A 21,802-nucleotide genomic window follows, 5' to 3' on the forward strand; every position below is an offset into this window, starting at 1 on the left:
ATCACCATCACCCCCCACCACCCTCAGCCTCACCACCACCCCCCACCACCCTCAGCCTCACCCCCCTACCCTCACCATCACCCCCCCCACCCTCAGCCTCAGCCTCACCCCCCACCACCCTCACCATCACCCCCCCACCCTCACCATCACCCCCCACCACCCTCAGCCTCACCCCCCCTCACCATCACCACCCTCAGCCTCACCCCCCACCACCCTCAGCCTCAACCCCCACCACCCTCAGCCTCACCCCCCACCACCCTCAGCCTCACCCCCCACCACCCTCAGCCTCACCCCCACCACCCTCACCCCTCACCATCACCCCCACCACCCTCAGCCTCACCCACCACCCTCAGCCTCACCCCCACCACCCTCAGCCTCACCCCCACCACCCTCAGCATCACCACCCCCACCACCCTCACCATCACCCCCCACCACCCTCAGCCTCACCACCCCACCCTCACCATCACCCCCCACCACCCTCAGCCTCACCACCCCACCCTCACCATCACCCCCACCACCCTCAGCCTCACCCCCCACCACCCTCAGCCTCAACCCCCACCACCCTCAGCCTCACCCCCACCACCCTCACCCCTCACCATCACCCCCACCACCCTCAGCCTCACCCACCACCCTCAGCCTCACCCCCACCACCCTCAGCCTCACCCCCCACCACCCTCAGCATCACCACCCCCACCACCCTCACCATCACCCCCCACCACCCTCAGCCTCAGCCTTTACCCCCCTCACTCTCACATTACCCCCCCTCACTCTCACATTACCCCCTCTCACATTACCATCACCCCAGCCTCTCCTACCACCCTCAGCCTCACCCTCACCCCCCACCACCCTCACCATCACCCCCACCACCCTCAGCCTCACTCACCATCACCCCCCCCCTCAGCCTCACCCCCCCCCACCCTCAGCCTCACCCCCCACCACCCTCAGCCTCACCCCCCTCAGCCTCACCCCCACCCCCCTCAGCCTCACCCCCACCCCCCTCACCCTCACCCCCCACCACCCTCAGCCTCACCCACCACCCTCAGCCTCACCCCCCACCACCCTCAGCCTCACCCCCCACCACCCTCAGCCTCACCCCCCACCACCCTCAGCCTCACCCCCCCACCCTCACCATCACCCCCACCACCCTCAGCCTCCACCACCCTCAGCCTCACCCCCCCTCACCATCACCACCCTCAGCCTCACTCACCATCACCCCCCACCAGCCTCACCATCACCCCCACCACCCTCAGCCTCACTCACCATCACCCCCCACCCTCAGCCTCACCCCCCACCACCCTCAGCCTCAACCCCCACCACCCTCAGCCTCACCCCCCACCACCCTCAGCCTCACCCCCCACCACCCTCAGCCTCACCCCCACCACCCTCACCCCTCACCATCACCCCCACCACCCTCAGCCTCACCCACCACCCTCAGCCTCACCCCACCACCCTCAGCCTCACCCCCCACCACCCTCAGCATCACCACCCCTACCACCCTCACCATCACCCCCCACCACCCTCAGCCTCACCACCCCACCCTCACCATCACCCCCACCACCCTCAGCCTCACCCCCCACCACCCTCAGCCTCAACCCCCACCACCCTCAGCCTCACCCCCACCACCCTCAGCCTCACCCCCACCACCCTCACCCCTCACCATCACCCCCACCACCCTCAGCCTCACCCACCACCCTCAGCCTCACCCCCACCACCCTCAGCCTCACCCCCCACCACCCTCAGCATCACCACCCCCACCACCCTCACCATCACCCCCCACCACCCTCAGCCTCACCACCCCACCCTCACCATCACCCCCCACCACCCTCAGCCTCACCCCTCCTACCCTCACCATCACCCCCCACCACCCTGAGCCTCACCACCCCCACCACCCTCAGCATCACTCCCCCCGCCACCCTCAGCATCACCCCCCCGCCACCCTCAGCATCACCACCCTCAGCATCACCCCCCACCACCCTCAGCATAACCCTCCGTCACCACCCTCAGCCTCACCCCACTCACCATCACCCCCTCCTTCTCACATCACCCCCTCTCACATTACCCCCTCTCACATTACCCCCTCTCACTCTCACTTTACCCCCCTCACTCTCACTTTACCCCCCTCACTCTCACATTACCCCCCCTCACTCTCACATTACCCCCTCTCACATTACCATCACCCCCCTCCCTCTCACATTACCATCACCCCCCGCTCCCTCTCACCATCGCACCCCCGCTCCCTCTCACCATCGCACCCCCGCTCCCTCTCACCATCGCACCCCCGCTCCCTCTCACCATCGCACCCCTTCTCCCTCTCACCATCACCCCCCCCCCCTATACACACAACACACTTCAAGCAGCTACCCCATACACATAGGGTCTCAGACAAAAACGCAAACATGCTCACAGAGACATACATTCAGACACACAAGGATACTCTCTGTCAGACACACTCTCAGGCACATACACAGGTAGACAGCGCATCAATGTGTATATGTGACACTTTTTTGTTAGTGGGGCCTCATGTTTGCGTTTCGCCTAAGGCCTCATAAAGTCTAGAGCCGCCTCTGACTGACTGCTATTATAATACATTAAAAAAAGTTTGTTTTTGTTTAAATGCAAGCTATTGTGACACCAGTGAGTGAGTGGTGGCACTGGGCAAGTGGGCACAGTATATGCTGTGAGCCTGACACACAGGCTGACTGGCAGGCAGGCAACTGCAATTACATTACACAGGGAAAAAAAAAAGCAGACTGATGTTCTAGCCCTAAAAAGGGCTTTTTGGGGTGCTGTCCTTACAGCAGAGATCAGATGAGTCCTTCAGGACTGTAGTTGACACTGAATACACTAGCCTAGCTATCAATTTCCCTATCAAATCAGCAGCAGCTAAACTGTCCCTACTCTCACTAAGAATGCAGCTTCACAATGAATGTAAAATGGATGCTGTCCAGGAGGTGGGAGGGTCTGGGAGGGAGGGTCTGCTGCTGAATGGCTGGGATGTGTCTGCTGACTGTGAGGTACAGGCCAGGGTCAAAGTTTACTCAATGATGAAGAATAGGGGGTGGACCGAACAGCGCATGTGTTCGCCATCCGTGGCGAACGCGAACAAGCTTTAATTCGCCAGCAACCAGTTCGGGACATCACTACTAACATTTCATTGTTAATCAATTACACAGCTAAACAGGACAAATAAACCCCAGAACTAATATAAGACATATTCATAATACAACACATACACATATATAATTAAAAAGTCAATTTAAACACTAACGTACTGCAATCCCCCTACGGAATATTATAGGCTACACATGTATTAAAAGATATGGAAGGGCTGCGCCAAATAAGGGTAGATAGTCCAGTAAAGCAATATCAAAATGTACACATGTATTGCCTGTCAGCAAATTTAAGGTACTTAGTTGTCTGTGACCTTCAACCTGTAGTTTAATCAAAAGTCCACAAAGGTGACATTTAAAAAAAAAAAAAAATATTTTGTTACCGTGATAATATCAGCCTATCAAGCTAGACATTGCAAGAATAACAATGAAATCACAGTTTAGCCCAATTTTAAAAAAAAAATTATGACTTCCATTAAATGGACACTATAGTCACCAAAACAACTTTAGCTTAATGAAGCAGTTTTAAAGTATAGATCATGAACCTGCAGTCTCACTGCTCAATTCTCTGCAATTTAGTAGTCAAATTCATTTTGTTTGTCCAGGCAGCCATATCCACACCTGCCCTGGCTGTGACTCACACACCATGCATGAAAAAAAAAAAAGGTTTCACTTTTAATTAGATGTAACTTACTTTAAAAGCTCTTATTGCCTGCTCTCTAAAGTGAACTTTACAAACATACACTGGAGGCTTCTGTGGGGTCTAGCAAGCTATCAACAGTGCAGGGGATAATACATTTTAAATTAAACAGAATTTGCAAAGAAGGAAGTATAAACATTAGCTAACTCTTTACAGGAAGTGTTTAGGAAGGCTGTGCAAGTCACATAAACAAAGTGATTATTGCAGAGAATTGACAGAGAATGGAGCAGTAGCAGAGAATTGAGCAGTGACACTGCAGGGAAATTATTTATACACCAAAACTGCTTTAATAAACAAAAGTTGTTTTGGTGACTATAGTGTCCCTTTAAATTACTGTTACAAAAATGGTTTGTGAAATCCTGATCATGATCTCTTTGATCACTAATACAGGATACTGGTAGAATGGAGAACCCAATTGATTGGCTTTCTAGGTAATGAACGTTAGAATCCCCTTATTGGGGAATTGATGTAGACGAGAGTCAAAGGAAAAAGAAAGTATGAGGGAAAATGGAAAATAACATGAAATTTTTACTGTATGCAATGTGTATTTTCGAAACCCTATTGTCATGTTGTCTAAGTGTAATTTCCAGAGGAAATATTTAAGCAAAAGATAAGATATGCAGATCTTAGTGACATGTGACAGTCCTGTCTTTAGAAATATGGCTTAGAGAGTTCAAAGTTAGCAAATACCGGAATACCCCAGCAAATAACGGAATACTCCATCTATGTTTGCCAAATAAACCTGCCCACTGTTATATCTCACCAGATAGATAAATCAGACTAATGCCATTGAGAAAAGCACGGTTATAAAAGGAGGACAAATTGGAATATCATGGAGAATAGAGGAATATAATAAGATTAGTAAGCATAAAAGGGGGTTACTGTGGCTGTTGTGCAACACTGAAACATTTAACAATGTATGGAAAATCTCTTGTTATCATTTGAAGCATCAGGAACACAGTGAAACCATCAAAATTAACAGTATATGACTGCATGGTTTTAGTAATTAATAATGCAATTTTAATAACCTAAAATCTATTTTGCTTTTTTCATTTAATCTCTATATTATATCTACTTATACTTCAGTGGTCATATTAACCCCTTAAGGACACATGACATGTGTGACATGTCATGATTCCCTTTTATTCCATAAGTTTGGTCCTTAAGGGGTTAAACCCTACTTTTATGAGTGCAAAAAAAACATATTGCTGGGTGCCTATAGAGGGGAGATCTTGAAATTCTATTGTACACATTGAGACGGCAACCAAGCAATGCTAAGTCATAGTCCACCTGTAAATAAATCTTACAACTTAGGAGAAACTTATGGATTCCCAGGTGTTCAATTAATCTTTTTAAAGACTAGGAGGAATGCTGAATGCATCTGATCTGACTCTGTGGAATCTTGAGTGAAAAGAGAGAGATAAGTATATAGGGCAATCCATTACTGTCATAAATTGGTGTAGATGTGGATAATGTGCACGATGATATAAGCCCATTAAACCAAAGACTGCAGTAAGCGTAAAGACCTGAAGTTTCACCCAGCATATTCCTACAGGAAGGCAGTCACGTGCAGTAACAGAGTATGAAAGCTCATCTTCTAGAGATATGAAAGCATGTCTAAGTCAGCAAGCGATTCGCATCAAATTTTCATTTGGTGAATGCAAAAATAGATCAGAAAATAAAGGTATGTTTGGTTCCTTCATGGGGTCTGCATGGTAACAGCAATACAAAATGAAGTCTTCACTTCATGCAATAAGGAGTAGTTCTTATATCAGCTACTCTCAGCTTCTTGTAGCCTCAATTGTAACAATATTAAAATCCACGGTCTCCGCTGGTATTAAGGGTAAATCCACAGTCAGCACTGAAAAGTAAAGCAATATCCCAAATCCCCCAGTAACCGGACGAAACACAGTTCTGGGAGTCAACTGAGGTCTTTATTCACAGCTTCCAGTATTTATGCAAGTCCCGATGCAAGGGGTTTCCTTACTGACATAGCAGGGGTAATACAGTGAGGGACTACATGGGGGACTTAACATTTGGAGCATTTCTCCCATCAGGCACTGCTGCACGAGAGGGACACTCCCACTGAAATACACCGTTAAGTGGATTATCCCTCTGTGCAGCAGACCCGGCATTTTACATATAAATTCACCATTCGTACAATATTCATGTGATTCTGACGAACGGACGTTAGGTAGATAGCTGGGGTCTGAGTGCACTTTTCGTGTGAGCATCGCATCCTCAGAGGCGGAGGCGCATATCGCCGCCACGTCCTCTATCCTCTCATGGTAGGGTTTGAGCATATTCACATGGAGCATGCGTCTCTTCCCTACCCCTGAGCAGGGGCCAATCACATAGGTGGTGTCACATCGCTGTTCCACCACCTGGTATGGGCCTTGCCAGATGGCCTTCAGCTTGTCTGTGCGGACAGGTTTCAAAATTAAAACCTTCTGTCCTACTTGAAAGCTGCGGTCTCTGGCTCCCCGATCGTACCAGCGGCGCTGGCGTTGTTGGGCCGCCTGGAGGTTGGTGCGCACGGCCTGGGTTAATGCCTCCAGTCGGTCCCTGAACTCCAGCACGTAAGATACAATGGGGGTCCCATCTGGGCTACTCTCTCCCTCCCAATGCTCCCTAATGAGGTTTAACGGCCCTCGCACCCTTATCCCAAATAGCAATTTGAAGGGGGAAAAACCTGTCGACTCCTGGGGTACCTCTCTAAAAGCAGATGGGGTAGGAAGCGCTCCCAGTCCTTATGAGCCTCTCAAACCGTACGGAGCATCTGCTTTAGGGTACCGTTAAACCTCTCACATAAACCATTGGACTGGGGGTGGTAGGCAGAGTTTAAATATTAAATATTAATATCCCATTATCTGTCCACCACTGTTTTAAATTTGTTTCTTAGCTTTATATGATTTCTAACCTTCTAGTTCTGCTGATTCCTTACTGGAGGGTGGAGGGGGGGAGGAGGGGGAACAACACACAGACACACACACACTTTAATGACTGGTTAGCGCCTTAGAACCAGGAAAACACAGGTTCAAATCCCAATCAGACCATCTCACCAGTGAGTGATGTACCTCCCCTTAATAATATAACTCAATAATATGAGAGTAACAAGAATGCCAGCTTGGATGTTGCATGGATGAACAAGTTATCCATTAGATGCTAGGTAAGCAGGATAATCTGACAACAAGTGGGCTAATGAAGCAAGCCATTCCTGAACACATAGGGTTACATTGGATCGCCAACCTGAATCTCTGCTCCAAGATGACATAACAGCAGATATAGGAAATATGATCATAGAAAAGTTAGCAGTCCTTGACCGCCAAACAAGATTACCAGGCAGTATTCTAGCATTGGTTAATGAGGCACTGTCCACAATCCCAACCAACAGAGACCAACAAGCTCATATATGCCACAGCATTAATGATCCTCTAAATTCTTAACTACAAGATAGGGCTGAAGGAGAGACAATGCCCACCATGGAGACTAAGACTGGAAGCCAAGATAAAGGCAACATGTGAGGAAGTTAGTAAGCTGCCTCAACTTCACAGAGGTGAAATGCTCAATCCTGGCTACTGAGAAATAATGGTATTCCCTTACTCTGCAAACAGCTAAGCAGAAGCTGACAGCACAGGCAACCAGACTTGGCAGATACACTAGACAAGATAATAAATGCACAGTTTACCAAAGAACCATACAAGGCGTATGCACAGTTGCAAGGTAACCACAACATAGCCACGAAGAATAGAGACTGAACAGTACTGGAAAAACATCCGGAAGAAAGAAGCATCACATAACACCAAGGTAAAAGATAAGAGAATTAAGTGTGCCTGTTATAACACACAGGGATGAGGGAGTCGGACCCTTGGTGTGTCGCTCAAACTGGATAAAAATAGGGATTCACCAAAAACCTATCCAAAGATAAAATGGGGGGTATCACCCAGAATATGGTATATGTGTTCCAGGAGCTGACTAACCCAAATGGCTTAAATGATCAATAAAATAAGACTATAAATATGAAAATGGTAAAGCTGTGGTAACCGTGGCAATGCTCTGTGCTCGCAAGAGTAGGACCCCGAAAGAGCTGCAGGCTGAGCTCCTGGGTCCTCTCTTCCTCCCTCCACTGCCGGCTGCCAGCACGGTGCCTTCGGACAGGGGAGGGAGATCTCTGATCCTCAGTAAAGGTAAGAAGGGAGGGGGGACATACATTTATTTATTTTTATTACAAAAATAATAATTATAATTTTAAAAATCCCCCCTACCGCACATTCACACACTGCCCCCCATACACATACACTGATCCCCATACACACACTTCCCCCAATGCACACACACACTGCCCCACACCATACACATTCACACACATTTCCCCACACACACATACATTGCCCCACACACACACACACACATACACTGCCCTCCCACACACACACACACACACATTGCACCACTCACACACACCACTGCTCCTATGCCCTACTATAGCCCCATATCCAAGCGGACCCCAGTTAAGTTGTCAAACTGTTCTTAAACGGTTTGACTACTTAATCTGGGAGGGGGTCCTGGCACCATAAACACTACACAGATTTGTAGTGTTTATTGTGCATTGATTATTTCTTTAAATAATCTACAAGTGCCCCTCCCGAGATCAGGCTCTGGATCCGCCACTGCTTGATGGGTAAGTGGAAAACAACTATAGAAGCAGATTTCAGGACAATAACACAAGTGAATATCAAATGTGGCCACCAATGTGATGCACTATTCCCAATGCTGTTCTGCATGGGCCTCAATCCCTTAGCTTCACCATGAAGAATGGTTATAGATACAAGTTCCATATAGGAGGAGGGGAATACACAAAAATTCCACCCGGAGGTGTCACAATCTTACTCTGCAACTATGTGCCTTATAAAATAAAGTATTATATAAAAACAAAATATATGCCCTTTAGGGGGCCATTGTCACACTCTACATTTTGGCTGCCTCTAAAATTGTTTCTGTTTGAGGCTGGCAGGTTAAATTTACAGACATGCTAAGCACCAGAATCACTACAGCATAATGTAGTGTTTTTAAGACAAAGAGAGTGTTCCTGCAGTCTCATCATCGCTACCCATGGCCATCTGAGTGGCAGCCACTACCAGCCAATCCTGGTGCAGTTCTGAAACATTTGTTTATATGTCATTGATATATTCATTATATATTGTACTCACAGGCATCACCTATTGTTTCCACTTTATAGACATCATAGTTGTCGATGATTTCATCAAATGTTGTGTATAGTTTGTTGAGGAAATCCACTACTTGGTAAGGTGTACTGGTGCTGGACAAATGGGTAAACCCAACAATGTCACTAAAAAACAAAACAAAACAAAAAAACATTAATGGCTAAATTACTGATTATTATTATTAGACAATTTTTTATTTAATACACATGTAATCATTCCAAATAAAAAATGTTCCTTTAAATGTACAAACGTAACAACTAATTCTATGCTTCAACCATAGAATTAGTTGAGAAGCCTGGGCCATGATCATATAGTTGTATCTATAGTTCAATTCACAAAACGTTAATGATGCTATCAGTTTATGTAGTAGCTGAAAAGTAAACTGCATATAGCATATAGCTTTCTGGGTAAAAATTTCTGGAATACGCAAAGCTCTCACTAAAACATTGGGGAACATGGCTGACAGAATTTCCTAATTTTATAAATGGACAGAATAATCTGGCCCTTGTGAGTGGGAAATATGGAGTGAATAGGTACTAATAGGGTTCTACCCTATTCGGTAATGAGTGGCAGGTAGATGTTCTCAACTAGTATAGAGGAGCCGCCAAAGAAATGAGTAAATGTTTATAGGTACTAAGTCCTACACGTACTAGATCTTCTACCAAATCCCTCAAAACACTCTATAATTAATTTGGGGTGCACATTCTGACTATAAATATAGAAAGTTGAGTGAGGTAAATGGAGTACAAATGATAAATGGAACAACAGAATTATCACTCTTCAAATGTGAGACAAAATATATAAAAAATCTGAATTACAATCTTATTCCTTTCACATCTGAATATCGATCCATAAAAGATAGAATGAAAAATTAAATCGCTTCCAAGGGGATGATTAACTAAGTAGTGAGTTGGAATGAAAGATGAAAAGATAAATAATGATAATATAAGTCCTTGAGTAATATTGTTTTATCACCCCCTTAAGTTAAAAATATGAACAATGTCCAATCAAAGTGTCTAAAAATAGAGTCCAAACGTAGCAGGCAGTTAGTCGATGACAGTATCACAGCTGGTACAGTATGCTGTTTGCCAAAATTATTGACAGCAGCTACAATGTAACCAAAGCTGATATAATATAACCAGTATGGTAGAGGGCTATTTTAAGCAGACAAATCCATTCTTGTTTGTTTCAAAAAACAATGACAATCACAGACACAGATCTATAGTGGTAAGATCTTCTCTGTGATCTGAAATAGATAAATACACCCATAGTGCTTTCAATTAAAACGTACAAATTTATTGTAATGTAGTTATAATAAATTTGTATGCCCGATCTGCGTTCCACTGAGTCTCGGTTTGGGTGTGTGTACTGCTCCTGCCGTAAAGCCTAACACGCTTCGCGACTCGGCTAGATCACTTTTTCACCGACATCTAAACCTTCTAACCGGCCGTAGGAAGAGTTATTCCACTATTTCCCGATCTTGAGCTTGGGAACAATCTTTATAGCTATGATGAATTGCACCTAAACTTGAAGAAGGTTTGCTGTGCTGGGGGTCAGGTTGGCTAGAAGGTTGGAGGACATTTTAAACTAGTGATTAAATGTATGCTTACTAACAGGGGCGGACTGAGAACCCTCAGGGCCCCCGGGCAAAATAAATCAAGGGCCCCCTTACAGGCCCCACCCATACTCCGCAGCAAGCGCCACTCTTGTCCCGCCTCCATGCACCGCCTCCAGCCACACCCTACACAATCTTTAGACACAAGGAACAAAAGTGCAATAATCCCTTCGAGGCCCCAGTAGAGACTACAATTGAGGGCTAATGGGCCATGGGGGGGGGGTCATTCTAGCAGAGACTATCTCATTGTCCTTTAGAGAGTGTGTTAGAAAGAATTTCCTCCAGGTCCCATTAGAGACTACAATGGAGTCTAATGGGGCCTGGAGGGGGGTCTCTCCAACACTCTGGTTCCTATTCACAATATAGCAACACAACATAGCTCGCTGATACCTAGGTCAAGTTGGCTCCTCTTACCTTAATTACTGTTGCTGGCTGGCAGTCTGTGGGCTTGCTGGAAGGCAGTGGGCTTACTGGCTGCGGCTGGCAGGCTGTGGGCTTGCTGGCAGGCTGTGGGCTTGCTGGCTACGGCCGGCAGGCTGTGGGCTTGCTGGCTGCGGCTGGCAGGCTGTGGCTTGCTGGCTGGTAGGCTGTGGCTTGCTGGCTGGCAGGCTGTAGCTTGCTGGCTGGCAGGCTGTAGCTTGCTGGCTGCGGCTGGCAGGCTGTGGGCTTGCTGGCTGTAAGCCTGTGGCTTGCTGTAGGTCTGTGGGCTGGCTACTGGCCTGTGGGCTAACTGGTGGCCTGTGGGCTGGCTGGCTGGCTACTGGCCAGCCTGTGCCTGTGGGCTGGCTGGTCGGCCTGTGGGCTGGCTGGCTGGCGTGTGGGCTGGCTGGCTTGCTGGCTATTGGGGCACTTGTAGATTATTTAAAGAAATAATCCATGCACAATAAACACTACTGCTCTGTGTAGTGGTTATGGTGCCAGGAGGGCTGGGCCCCCCTCCCAGAGTAAGTAGTCAAACCGTTTAAGAACAGTTTGACAACTTACCTGGGGTCTGCTGGGATATGAGGCTGTAGTAGGGTATGCAATGTGTGGTGCAATGTGTGAGGGGTGCAGTGTGTGTGAAAGGTTCAGTGTGTGTGAGGGGGTGTAGGGTGCGAATGTGTAGGGTGTGTGGGGCAATGTATGTGTGTGGCAATGTTAGTATGGGGGTCTGTGTGTGTATGGGTGGGCAGTGCATGTGTGTGTGAGGCAATGTGTGTAAATGTGTATGGTGTGTGTGGGGGCAGTGTGTGTGTATGGGGGCAGTGTGTGAATGTGTATGGTGTGTGGGGGCAGTGTGTGAATGTGTATGGTGTGTGTGTGGGGGCAGTGTGTTTATGGGGCTAGAGTTCACTCTCACCACTGCGACCATCAGGAATCCCTGGTGGTCACAGTATTGAGAGTGAACTCTAGCCCGTAGCTCCAGGGCTAGAATTTACTCTCGCAAGAGCCGTAACGTTGCCGTGGTAACCACGGCAACGATCTGTGCTCGCGCAACAAGGACCCAGAGGAGCTGCAGGCTGAGCTCCCGCGTCCTCTCTTCCTCCCTCCCCTGCCGGCTGCCCGCACGGTGCCTGCGGACAGGGGAGAGGAAGGGAGGGGAGGGGGGGCAATTGCCCTCGTCTTACTCCCCCCTCCCCCTTCTTACCCCCCTTCTTACCTCCCCCTCCCTCTCTTTTTACCCCCATCTCCCCCTCTTCTTACCCCCTCCCCCCTCTTCTTACCCCCCTTCCCCTCTTCTTACCCCCTCTTCTTATTCCCCTCCCCCTCCTCTTTTCTTACCCCACCTCCCCCTCTTCTTACCCCTTCTTACTCCCCCCTCCCTCTCTTCTTACTCCCCCCTTCTTACTCCTCCCTCCCTCTCTTCTTACCCCCTTCTTACTCCCCCCTCTTTTTACTCCTCACTCCCTCTCTTCTTACACCCCTTCTTACTCCCCCCTCTTCTTACTCCTCCCTCCCCCTCTTCTTACTCCCCCCTCTTTTTACTCCTCCCTCCCTCTCTTCTTACCCCCCTTCTTACCCCCCCTCTTCTTACTCCTCCCTCCCCCTCTTCTTACTCCCACCTCCCCCTCTTCTTACTCCCACCTCTTCCTACTCCTCCCTCTTCTTACTCCCCCATCCCCCTCTTCTTACTCCCCCCTCCCCCTCTTCTTACTCCCCCCTCTTCTTACCCCCTTCTTACTCCCCCCTCCCTCTCTTCTTACTCCCCCCTCTCTTCTTACTCCTCTCTCTTCTTACCCCCCTCCCTCTCTTCTTACCCCCCTTCTTCTTAGCCCCTTCTTACTCCCCCCTCCCCCTCTTCTTACTTCCCCTCCCTCTCTTCTTACTCCCCCTCCCTCTCTTCTTACTCCCACCTCTTCTTACTCCCCCTTCCCCTCTTCTTACCCCCTTCTTACTGCCCCCTCTCTTCTTACTCCCCCCTCCCTCTCTTCTTACCCCCCTTCTTACTCCCCCCTCCCTCTCTTCTTACTCCCCCCTCCCCCCTCTTCTTACTCCCCCCTCCCCCCCTTGTTACTCCCCCCTGCCCCTTCCCCCTCTTCTTACTCCCCCTCCCCCTCTTCTTACCCTCTTTTTACTCCCCCCCTCTCTTCTTACCCCCCTCTATTCTAACCCCCCCTCTCTTCTTACTCCCCCCTCCACTGTAGCGTGGCCGAGCTGCTCTGCTGTCCGCGGTGCCCGGACCGAGTGATAGGAAGGTGCACACTGAGTGTGCACTTCCTGTGAGTCCGGCCAGGTACAGGAAACAGAAACTCCGTGCGGAACAGGAGTTTCTGTTTCCTGTACCTGGCCGGACTCACAGGAAGTGCACACTCAGTGTGCACCTTCCTATCACTCCGGCCGGGCACCGCGGACAGCAGAGCAGCTCGGCCACGCTACAGGGGAGGTGAGAAGCAACTGCAGCTGCCTGAGCGCTCTTAACAGAGCGCTCAGGCGGCTGCAGCATTTAAAGGGCCGGCCCTCCCGGCCGGGCCCTCGGACCATGCCCGAAGTGCCCTACCAGTCAGTCTGCCCCTGCTTACTAATGCAAGAAGTCTAAATAACAAAATGGGGGAACTAGAGGCAATATCATACACTAAGCGATATAACATAATATGCATAACATGGTGGAATGAGACACATGCTTGGGCATTTAACTTAAATGGTTACACATTATTTAGGAAGGATAGAAAAAACAGGAATAGTGAAGGGGTATATTTGTAAATCAACCATGAGTTAAAGCCAAATACTAAGTAGGTGAAATGTGACAAGGAAAATGTGGAATCTTTATGGGTAGATACCTGCTTGAGGCAAAAGAAGGGAAATCAATTATTGGTTAGGGTAGGTTAGGGTACTAGTCTGCCCAATTTTCTAAATACTTTCATTAGTCCCTGGTCTTATCTTATAGTTAGGATAGCCTTATGCCTATCCCACGCATGCTTAAACTCCTTTACTGTGTTAACCTCTACCACTTCAGCTGGAAGGCTATTCCATGCATCCACCATCAGTTCATTTCCTTAAACTGAACCTGTCCAAAACAGACCTTCTGGTCTTCCCTCCCTCAAGTGTTGCTACTCCCTTGTTTGTGTCCCTCCAAGTCAATGGTGCTACCATCTGCTCTACCTCTAAGGCTCACTGCCTAGGAAGTTCTCTTTGACTCCAACTTCTCCTTCACCCCTCATATCAAATCAATCGCAATCCTGCGGCTTCCATCTCAAAAACATTGCTCGCATCTGACCCTACTTAAAACCTGATACGGCAAAGATGCTTGTCCATGCCGCTGTCCTCTCTCACCTTGACTACTGTAATCTGCTTCTCAGTGGTCTTACATGTTCCCAACTTGCCCTGTTACAGTCTATAATGAATGTGGTGGTGAGGCTCATCTTCTTGTCCATCCGCACCTCCCACACCTCCCCCTTTGTCAGTCCCTACATTGGCTTCTCGTAAGATATAGGACTCAATTTAAGATCCTGATACTTGCTTATAAATCTCTACACAATGCCGCTCCGACCTACCTATCCTCACTAATACACAAATATGTCCCATCTAGGCCCCTACGCTCTGCCGCAGACCTACGTCTAACCTCGGTTCGTACTCCTACCTCTGATGTCCACCTTAAAGACTTCTCTAGGACTGCACCATTCTTATGGAACACCCTTCCCCTCTCTGTTAGACTTTCACCCAATCTCCACTCCAAAAAAAAATGTGAAAACTTACTTCTTTAAGAAAACATATCAATTAAACTGTGAACAGCTTTCCCTCCCCGCACCCTGATTCCTCTCCTGAAACTGTCATCAAAACAAAACACTAAGCCCTCAATGAATACTATCCTAGCAACCTACTTTTCTACTCTACCCTTACCTTTTGTGTCACTATACCCACTCCCTCTAGCATTTAAGCTCATTGAGCAGGGTCCTCAATCCCTCTGTTCCTGTGCATCCTACTTGTTTGGTTACAAATACGTGTCTGTTAGTCTACCCACTGTACAGCGCTATGGAACTTGTTGGCACTTTATAAAAATTAATAATAATATATATCAAAGATACCCATTCTAACCAGTGTGGCTTAGTGGGAAGGTAAACCAAGAAACTGCAAGTCAAAAGCATTTAAATCAGACAAATCATATTTAAAGACACAAGGAAGCCAATAATGCATGCAAAGAGGTAATTACATGGGCTAAACTAGAAAATGACACACTGATAGCAAGGTGCTGCAGCAACTAAAGAAGGTTAATGTAAACAAAGCCCCAGGGTCTGACGATATTCACCCACGAGTATATAAGTAGCTGAGTGTGGAAATAAGTGAACCTCTGCTTTTAATTTTTCAAGATGATTTTTTTTCCGGAATTGTACTGGAGGACAGGAGGCAGGCAGATTTGGTTCCTATATTCAAACAGGATTTAAAATCTTTGACTGGAAATTATAGACCTGTGAGTTTAACTTCTGTGGCTTGGAAAGTATTTGAAGAGTTATAAAGGGATAATATTCAGGAATTACCTGGGAAGAATGTTGTTATTAGCAAAAATCTGTACGGTTTTATGAAGCACAGGTCATGTCAAACTAACTTAATAGAAGTCTACAAAGAAGTAAGTAGACATATAGCTAATGGTGTTGCAATGGATGCTACTTGGATTTTATCATCAACAAACATATCTTGGAAATTTGTTGAAAGTCATGTTTCAGTGTTTGCAGAGGACACAAAACTGTAAAGTAATACAACATGATCAGGATATTACTTTGCTGCAAAGGGTTTTAGGCAGGGCCAGATTAAGAGCCCAGTGGGCCTGGTGCTGACAATTATGATGGGCCTAATTACAAAATCTTATTGACCAAAAACACTAAAACAGTCCTACCTCCTAAGCATCATGTATCTGATGGAGATGGTGCTGGAGGGAAACTCATAGGATGCAGTTATGAGAAAACACATACCCTATGCTAATCTCACGCTTTCATCTTTCAAGTAATCCCATACCCCCTAACAGCAGTGTCCAGTAAAGCAGGAAGTCTATGGATGTGGTAAAAGGGTGGGCCACTGACACAAATCACATAACCAGAACTTCCCAAAGGGGCAAACATACACAAAAAGGGGGCATGCCTGTGTCCCTATGTCTCTCAGTCCCATAGTGTCTGTGTCCCCATGTCTCCCAGTGTTCCCATGTCACTAGGACACTAGGGGTCATTGAGAGACATTGGGAGACTGGGAGACATGGGAGACATGGGGACACTGGGTGACTTTGAGACATGAGGGGGCACTGGTAGATATGGAGCACTGAGACACTGTGATGCATAGGGGACACTGTGATATATAGAGGACAGTGGAGACTTGGTTTTGACCGGGGTACATGTTGAAACATTGTGGTGTCCAATAAACCTGCTTAAATCTATCACAGTGAGTGCCTGAGATTTTTTCTTTTATACTTGGTGGACACTGAGACACTAGGAGACATTGGGACAAAGAGACACTGGGAGACTAGGGGCCTTTGGAAGACTAGGAAACACTCAGACACTATGGACACTGGCATACTACGGACACTGAGAGACACCAGGGACACTGAGAGAGATGGGGATACTGAGATACTAGGGACACTGGCTGGGAGACATGGGGACACTGAGACACTAAGGACACTGAAACACAACGGATACTGAGAGACACCAGGGACACTGGGAGACATGGGGCACGGAGACACTCTGATAAATAAGGGACACTGTGATACATAGGGGACACTGGAGACTTGATAAAGACCTAGGTACATGTTGAAACATTGTGGTGTCAAATAAACCTGCTTAAATCTATCACAGTGAGTGCCTGAGATTTTTTCTTTTATACTTGGTGGACACTGAGGCACTAGGAGACATTGGGACAAAGAGACACTGGGAGACTAGGGGCCTTTGGGAGACTAGGAAACACTCAGACACTATGGACACTGAGAGACACCAGGGACACTGGGAGAGATGGGGATACTGAGATACTAGGGACACTGGCTGGGAGACATGGGGACACTGGGAGGGCCCCATGTCTCCCAGGTCTCAAAGTTGCCCAGTGTCCCCATATCTCCCTGTGTCCCCCAGTGTCTCCATGTATCTCACCGTCCCCTAGTGTCTCAGTGTCCCCATGTTGCCCACTGTCCCAATGTCTCAGCGTCCCCAAGTCTCTCACCGTCCTCATGTCTCGCAGGATGGAGCTGCTGTCTGGACTCTGTGCAGAGCTGCTGCCCCGTGGATCAGTGAGTAGTGAGAGGCAGGGAGGTAGATGCTGTAACTCCTTATCCCTGCCTCTCTCCACACAAACAGCGACCCCTACTGGCAGGCTCTGGTATTGCAGAATAATCTCTGTTTATACTCAGACAGACATTTGTATTGCCGATATTAATGCAATACCGGCACCAGCTAGGCAGCCTCAAATACCTGAGAAATACTTCTAAGAAATACCTGGCAACGATAAGAAATACATGAGAAATACATGGCAACCCAAAGAGTAGTGTGTAAAAAAAAAAAATCAATGGGCCTATTCCATGGGCCTGGGCCTGGGCCTGGAGCTGCAGCTCCATCAGCCCCTATGTTAATCTGGCCCTGGTTTTAGGGATTGAGGGACTGGGAACGTAAACGGCAGATGAAATTTTATGTAAATATATGCAAAATTATTATATATTATATAATTGAATATGCTTTTTATAAGCATCCAAATTTTATTTAAATTCCGCCCACAATCATATTAAAAAAAACAACAACTCCTCAATCTCCATGACCACTTCAGTGATTTGAAGTGGTCATCATAGTAGTAGTATATATGTGCAGTGTTTCAGCTTCAAACACTGCACATACTGAGTTATTGGCACTTGTATGGTGGGGACTAGTTGCACCTCTGACACATGTGACATTGGCAGCCCAGCACTCTGTTCCGGGCTGCCTAATGTCAATTCTGTGCATATTTTACATCTGTCGTCAGTGCACACTACACACTGCTGACAAATGTAAACATCTTCCCCTTGCAGGTACTCTATCTAGCCCCTCTCTTTCTTGCTGTGGGCACTGCACCCCACCTCCCACCATTCAAAAAAATGGGAGATATCGTACCTCCTCTTCCCCACTCACCATCTCTACCCTTGCTAGCCTAGAGCACATGCATGTGATTTTGGCCTTCAAATTAGTCTAATAGAAGGCAGGGCCTAATTTACCCCCCTTGCAGCCCAAAGTATTTTGGGGGACTAGAGAAGGAAATTGGGGCTGTAGTGTATGTGTAAGGTGTGGGAATAAGGAAGTGGATTATATGTGCAGGAGATAAGGGATGTAGTGTGTGTGTTTGGGGATGATAGCAGCTATTTGTGTGTTGAGGGAAAGAAAGGGGCTCTAGTGTGGGGGATATGGGCTGTGTTATGATATAGGGGCTATAGTGTGGGGATAGAGGCTATAGTAGGGGGATATGAGCTGTGTTGGGTGGTATAGGGGCTTTAGTGTGGGGATAGAGGCTATAGTAGGGGCCAATAGTGGGGTGATAGGGGGCCATATAAGGAATAGAAGTGATTGTAGAAGGTATGGACTAAATTGTGGAGATAGTGGCTATAGTGAGGGTATAGCTATAGTGGGTGGGATAGTGACTACAGTGGGGGACAGATGTTATAGTGTGGAGATAGTGGTTATAGTGGGTGGGATAGTGGCTGTAGTAGGGGATAGGGACAATAGTAAGGTAAAGGGTAGTGACTGTTTTGTGGGGGGATACTGGCTGCATTGAGCCAGGGATGGAAGAATCTTTGATCCCCCCACCAGCTGTGCCGTCCCTCTCCTACATGGCACCCTGAGACTGTAGCCTCAGGGGCCTTATGGCAAATCCTACCATGATCACAGGCTACTCATAGAGAGTCCATCCTTACATGTGTAGTTTCCCAAGCCATGAAACGATGACATAAAGGAGGAAATTAAAGATAAATGGAAGAACATAAAAGTTAGCCATATGATAAAGGGGATATTTAAAAAGCTTTACATATTACAATAGACGTTATTTAACTAACTACTGTAAATTTAGTATTTCTGGTCTTTCCATGTATTTATATAACACAGTAGTGATGTACCGAACTGTCCGCCGGCGAACAGTTCCCGGCGAAATTAGCGTGTTCGCGTTCGCCGCGGCGGGCGGACACATGCGCAGTTCGATCCGCCCCCTATTCATCATCATTGGGCAAACTTTGACCCTGTGCCTCTCGGTCAGCAGACACATTCCAGCCAATCAGCAGCACTCCCTCCCTTCCACACCCTCCAACCTCCCTCCCAGCATCCATTTTCGATTCATTCGGAAGATGCATGCTTAGTGAGAGGAGGGAAAGTTTAGCTGCTGCTGATTAGATAGGGAAATTGATAGCTAAGCTAGGGTATTCAGTGTCCACTACAATCCTGAAGGACTCATCTGATCTCTGCTGTAAGGACAGCACCCCAAAAAGCCCTTTTTAGGGCTATAACATCAGGCTGCTTTTTTTTTTTCCTGTGTAATGTAATTGCAGGTGCCTGCCTGCCAGCTTCTGTGTGAGGTTCACATTGGATACTGTGCCTATTTGCCCAGTGCCACCACTCATATCTGTTTTAACAATAGGTTAAGCTTTACATTTAAAATAAATATTTTTTTTTCACTGTAATAGAAGAGCAGTTGCCTGCCTGCCAGCTTCTGTGTGAGGTTGGATGCCTTGCCAATTTGCACAGTCAGTGCCACCACTCATATCTGTTTTAACAATTGATTTAAAATAAATATTTTTTTTTCACTGTAATAGAAGAGCAGTTGCCTGCCTGCCAGCTTCTGTGTCAGGTTGGATGCCTTGCCCATTTGCACAGTCAGTGCCACCACTCATATCTGTTTTAACAATTGGTTAAGCTTTAGATTTTAAATAAATCATTTTTTTCTCTGTAATAGAAGAGCAGTTGCCTGCCTGCCAGCTTCTGTGTGAGGTTGGATGCCTTGCCCATTTGCACAGTCAGTGCCACCACTCATATCTGTTTTAACAATTGGTTAAGCTTTAGATTTTAAATAAATCATTGTTTTCACTGTAATAGAAGAGCAGTTGCCTGCCTGCCAGCTTCTGTGTGAGGTTCACATTGGATACTGTGCCCACTAGCCCAGTGCCACCACTCATATCTGTTTTAACAATTGGTTAAGCTTTGGATTTAAAATAAATATTTTTTTTTCACTGTAATAGAAGAGCAGTTAGTTGTCTGCAAGCGTCTGTGTTTCAGGCCTACTTCAGCGTGTGCTCTGCAGACCTGTGCCAGCGTGCTTTGACAGTTGCCACTCATATCTTGTGTCTCTATAGCGTGCTTTTACAACCAAAATTTTGTTTCCACTGTAATAGAAGAGCAGTTGCCTGCCTGCCAGCTTCTGTGTGAGGTTCACATTGGATACTGTGCCAACTAGCCCAGTGCCACCACTCATATCTGTTTTAACAATTGGTTAAGCTTTAGATTTAAAATAAATATTTTTTTTTCACTGTAATAGAAGAGCAGTTAGTTGTCTGCAAGCGTCTGTGTTTCAGGCCTACTTCAGCGTGTGCTCTGCAGACCTGTGCCAGCGTGCTTTGACAGTTGCCACTCATATCTTGTCTCTCTATAGCGTGCTTTTACAACCAAAATTTTGTTTCCACTGTAATAGAAGAGCAGTTGCCTGCCTGCCAGCTTCTGTGTGAGGTTCACATTGGATACTGTGCCTACTAGCCCAGTGCCACCACTCATATCTGTTTTAAAAATTGGTTAAGCTTTAGATTTAAAATAAATATTTTTTTTTCACTGTAATAGAAGAGCAGTTAGTTGTCTGCAAGCGTCTGTGTTTCAGGCCTACTTCAGCGTGTGCTCTGCAGACCTGTGCCAGCGTGCTTTGACAGTTGCCACTCATATCTTGTGTCTCTATAGCGTGCTTTTACAACCAAAATTTTGTTTCCACTGTAATAGAAGAGCAGTTGCCTGCCTGCCAGCTTCTGTGTGAGGTTCACATTGGATACTGTGCCCACTAGCCCAGTGCCACCACTCATATCTGTTTTAACAATTGGTTAAGCTTTAGATTTAAAATAAATATTTTTTTTTCACTGTAATAGAAGAGCAGTTAGTTGTCTGCAAGCGTCTGTGTTTCAGGCCTACTTCAGCGTGTGCTCTGCAGACCTGTGCCAGCGTGCTTTGACAGTTGCCACTCATATCTGGTGTCTCTTTAGCGTGCTTTTACAAAGAAAAAAGGTTTCCAGTGTAAGCTAATAGCAGACAGTCAGTGTCCTTCAAGCGGCTCTGTCAGGCCTTCCTTCAGCGTGTGCCCTGCACAACCCTGCCAGCGTACTTTGACAGTTGCCACTCATATCTTGTGTCTCTATAGCGTGCTTTTACAACCAAAATTTTGTTTCCACTGTAATAGAAGAGCAGTTGCCTGCCTGCCAGCTTCTGTGTGAGGTTCACATTGGATACTGTGCCTACTTGCCCAGTGCCACCACTCATATCTGTTTTAACAATTGGTTAAGCTTTACATTTAAAATAAATAATTTGTTTTCACTGTAATAGAAGAGCAGTTGCCGGCCTGCCAGCTTCTGTGTCAGGTTGGATGCCTTGCCCATTTGCACAGTCAGTGCCACCACTCATATCTGTTTTAACAATTGGTTAAGCTTTAGATTTTAAATAAATAATTTTTTTCACTGTAATAGAAGAGCAGTTGCCTGCCTGCCAGCTTCTGTGTGAGGTTC

General features: G+C 47.0%; 1 protein-coding gene across 1 annotated transcript in view; it reads right to left on the reverse strand.

Annotated features, from left to right (window-relative positions):
• LOC134612198 (atrial natriuretic peptide receptor 1-like) overlaps positions 1-21,802 on the reverse strand; it is a 180,584-nt gene that overhangs the window by 22,823 nt on the left and 135,959 nt on the right. The window contains exon 17 of the mRNA XM_063456550.1: positions 9,021-9,160. Coding sequence (XP_063312620.1) covers positions 9,021-9,160 — 140 coding nt within the window. The remainder of the gene's footprint in view (positions 1-9,020; positions 9,161-21,802) is intronic.

The sequence above is a fragment of the Pelobates fuscus genome, chromosome 5 (genome assembly GCF_036172605.1).
Source record: "Pelobates fuscus isolate aPelFus1 chromosome 5, aPelFus1.pri, whole genome shotgun sequence".
NCBI classification, from domain to species: Eukaryota; Metazoa; Chordata; class Amphibia; order Anura; family Pelobatidae; genus Pelobates; species Pelobates fuscus.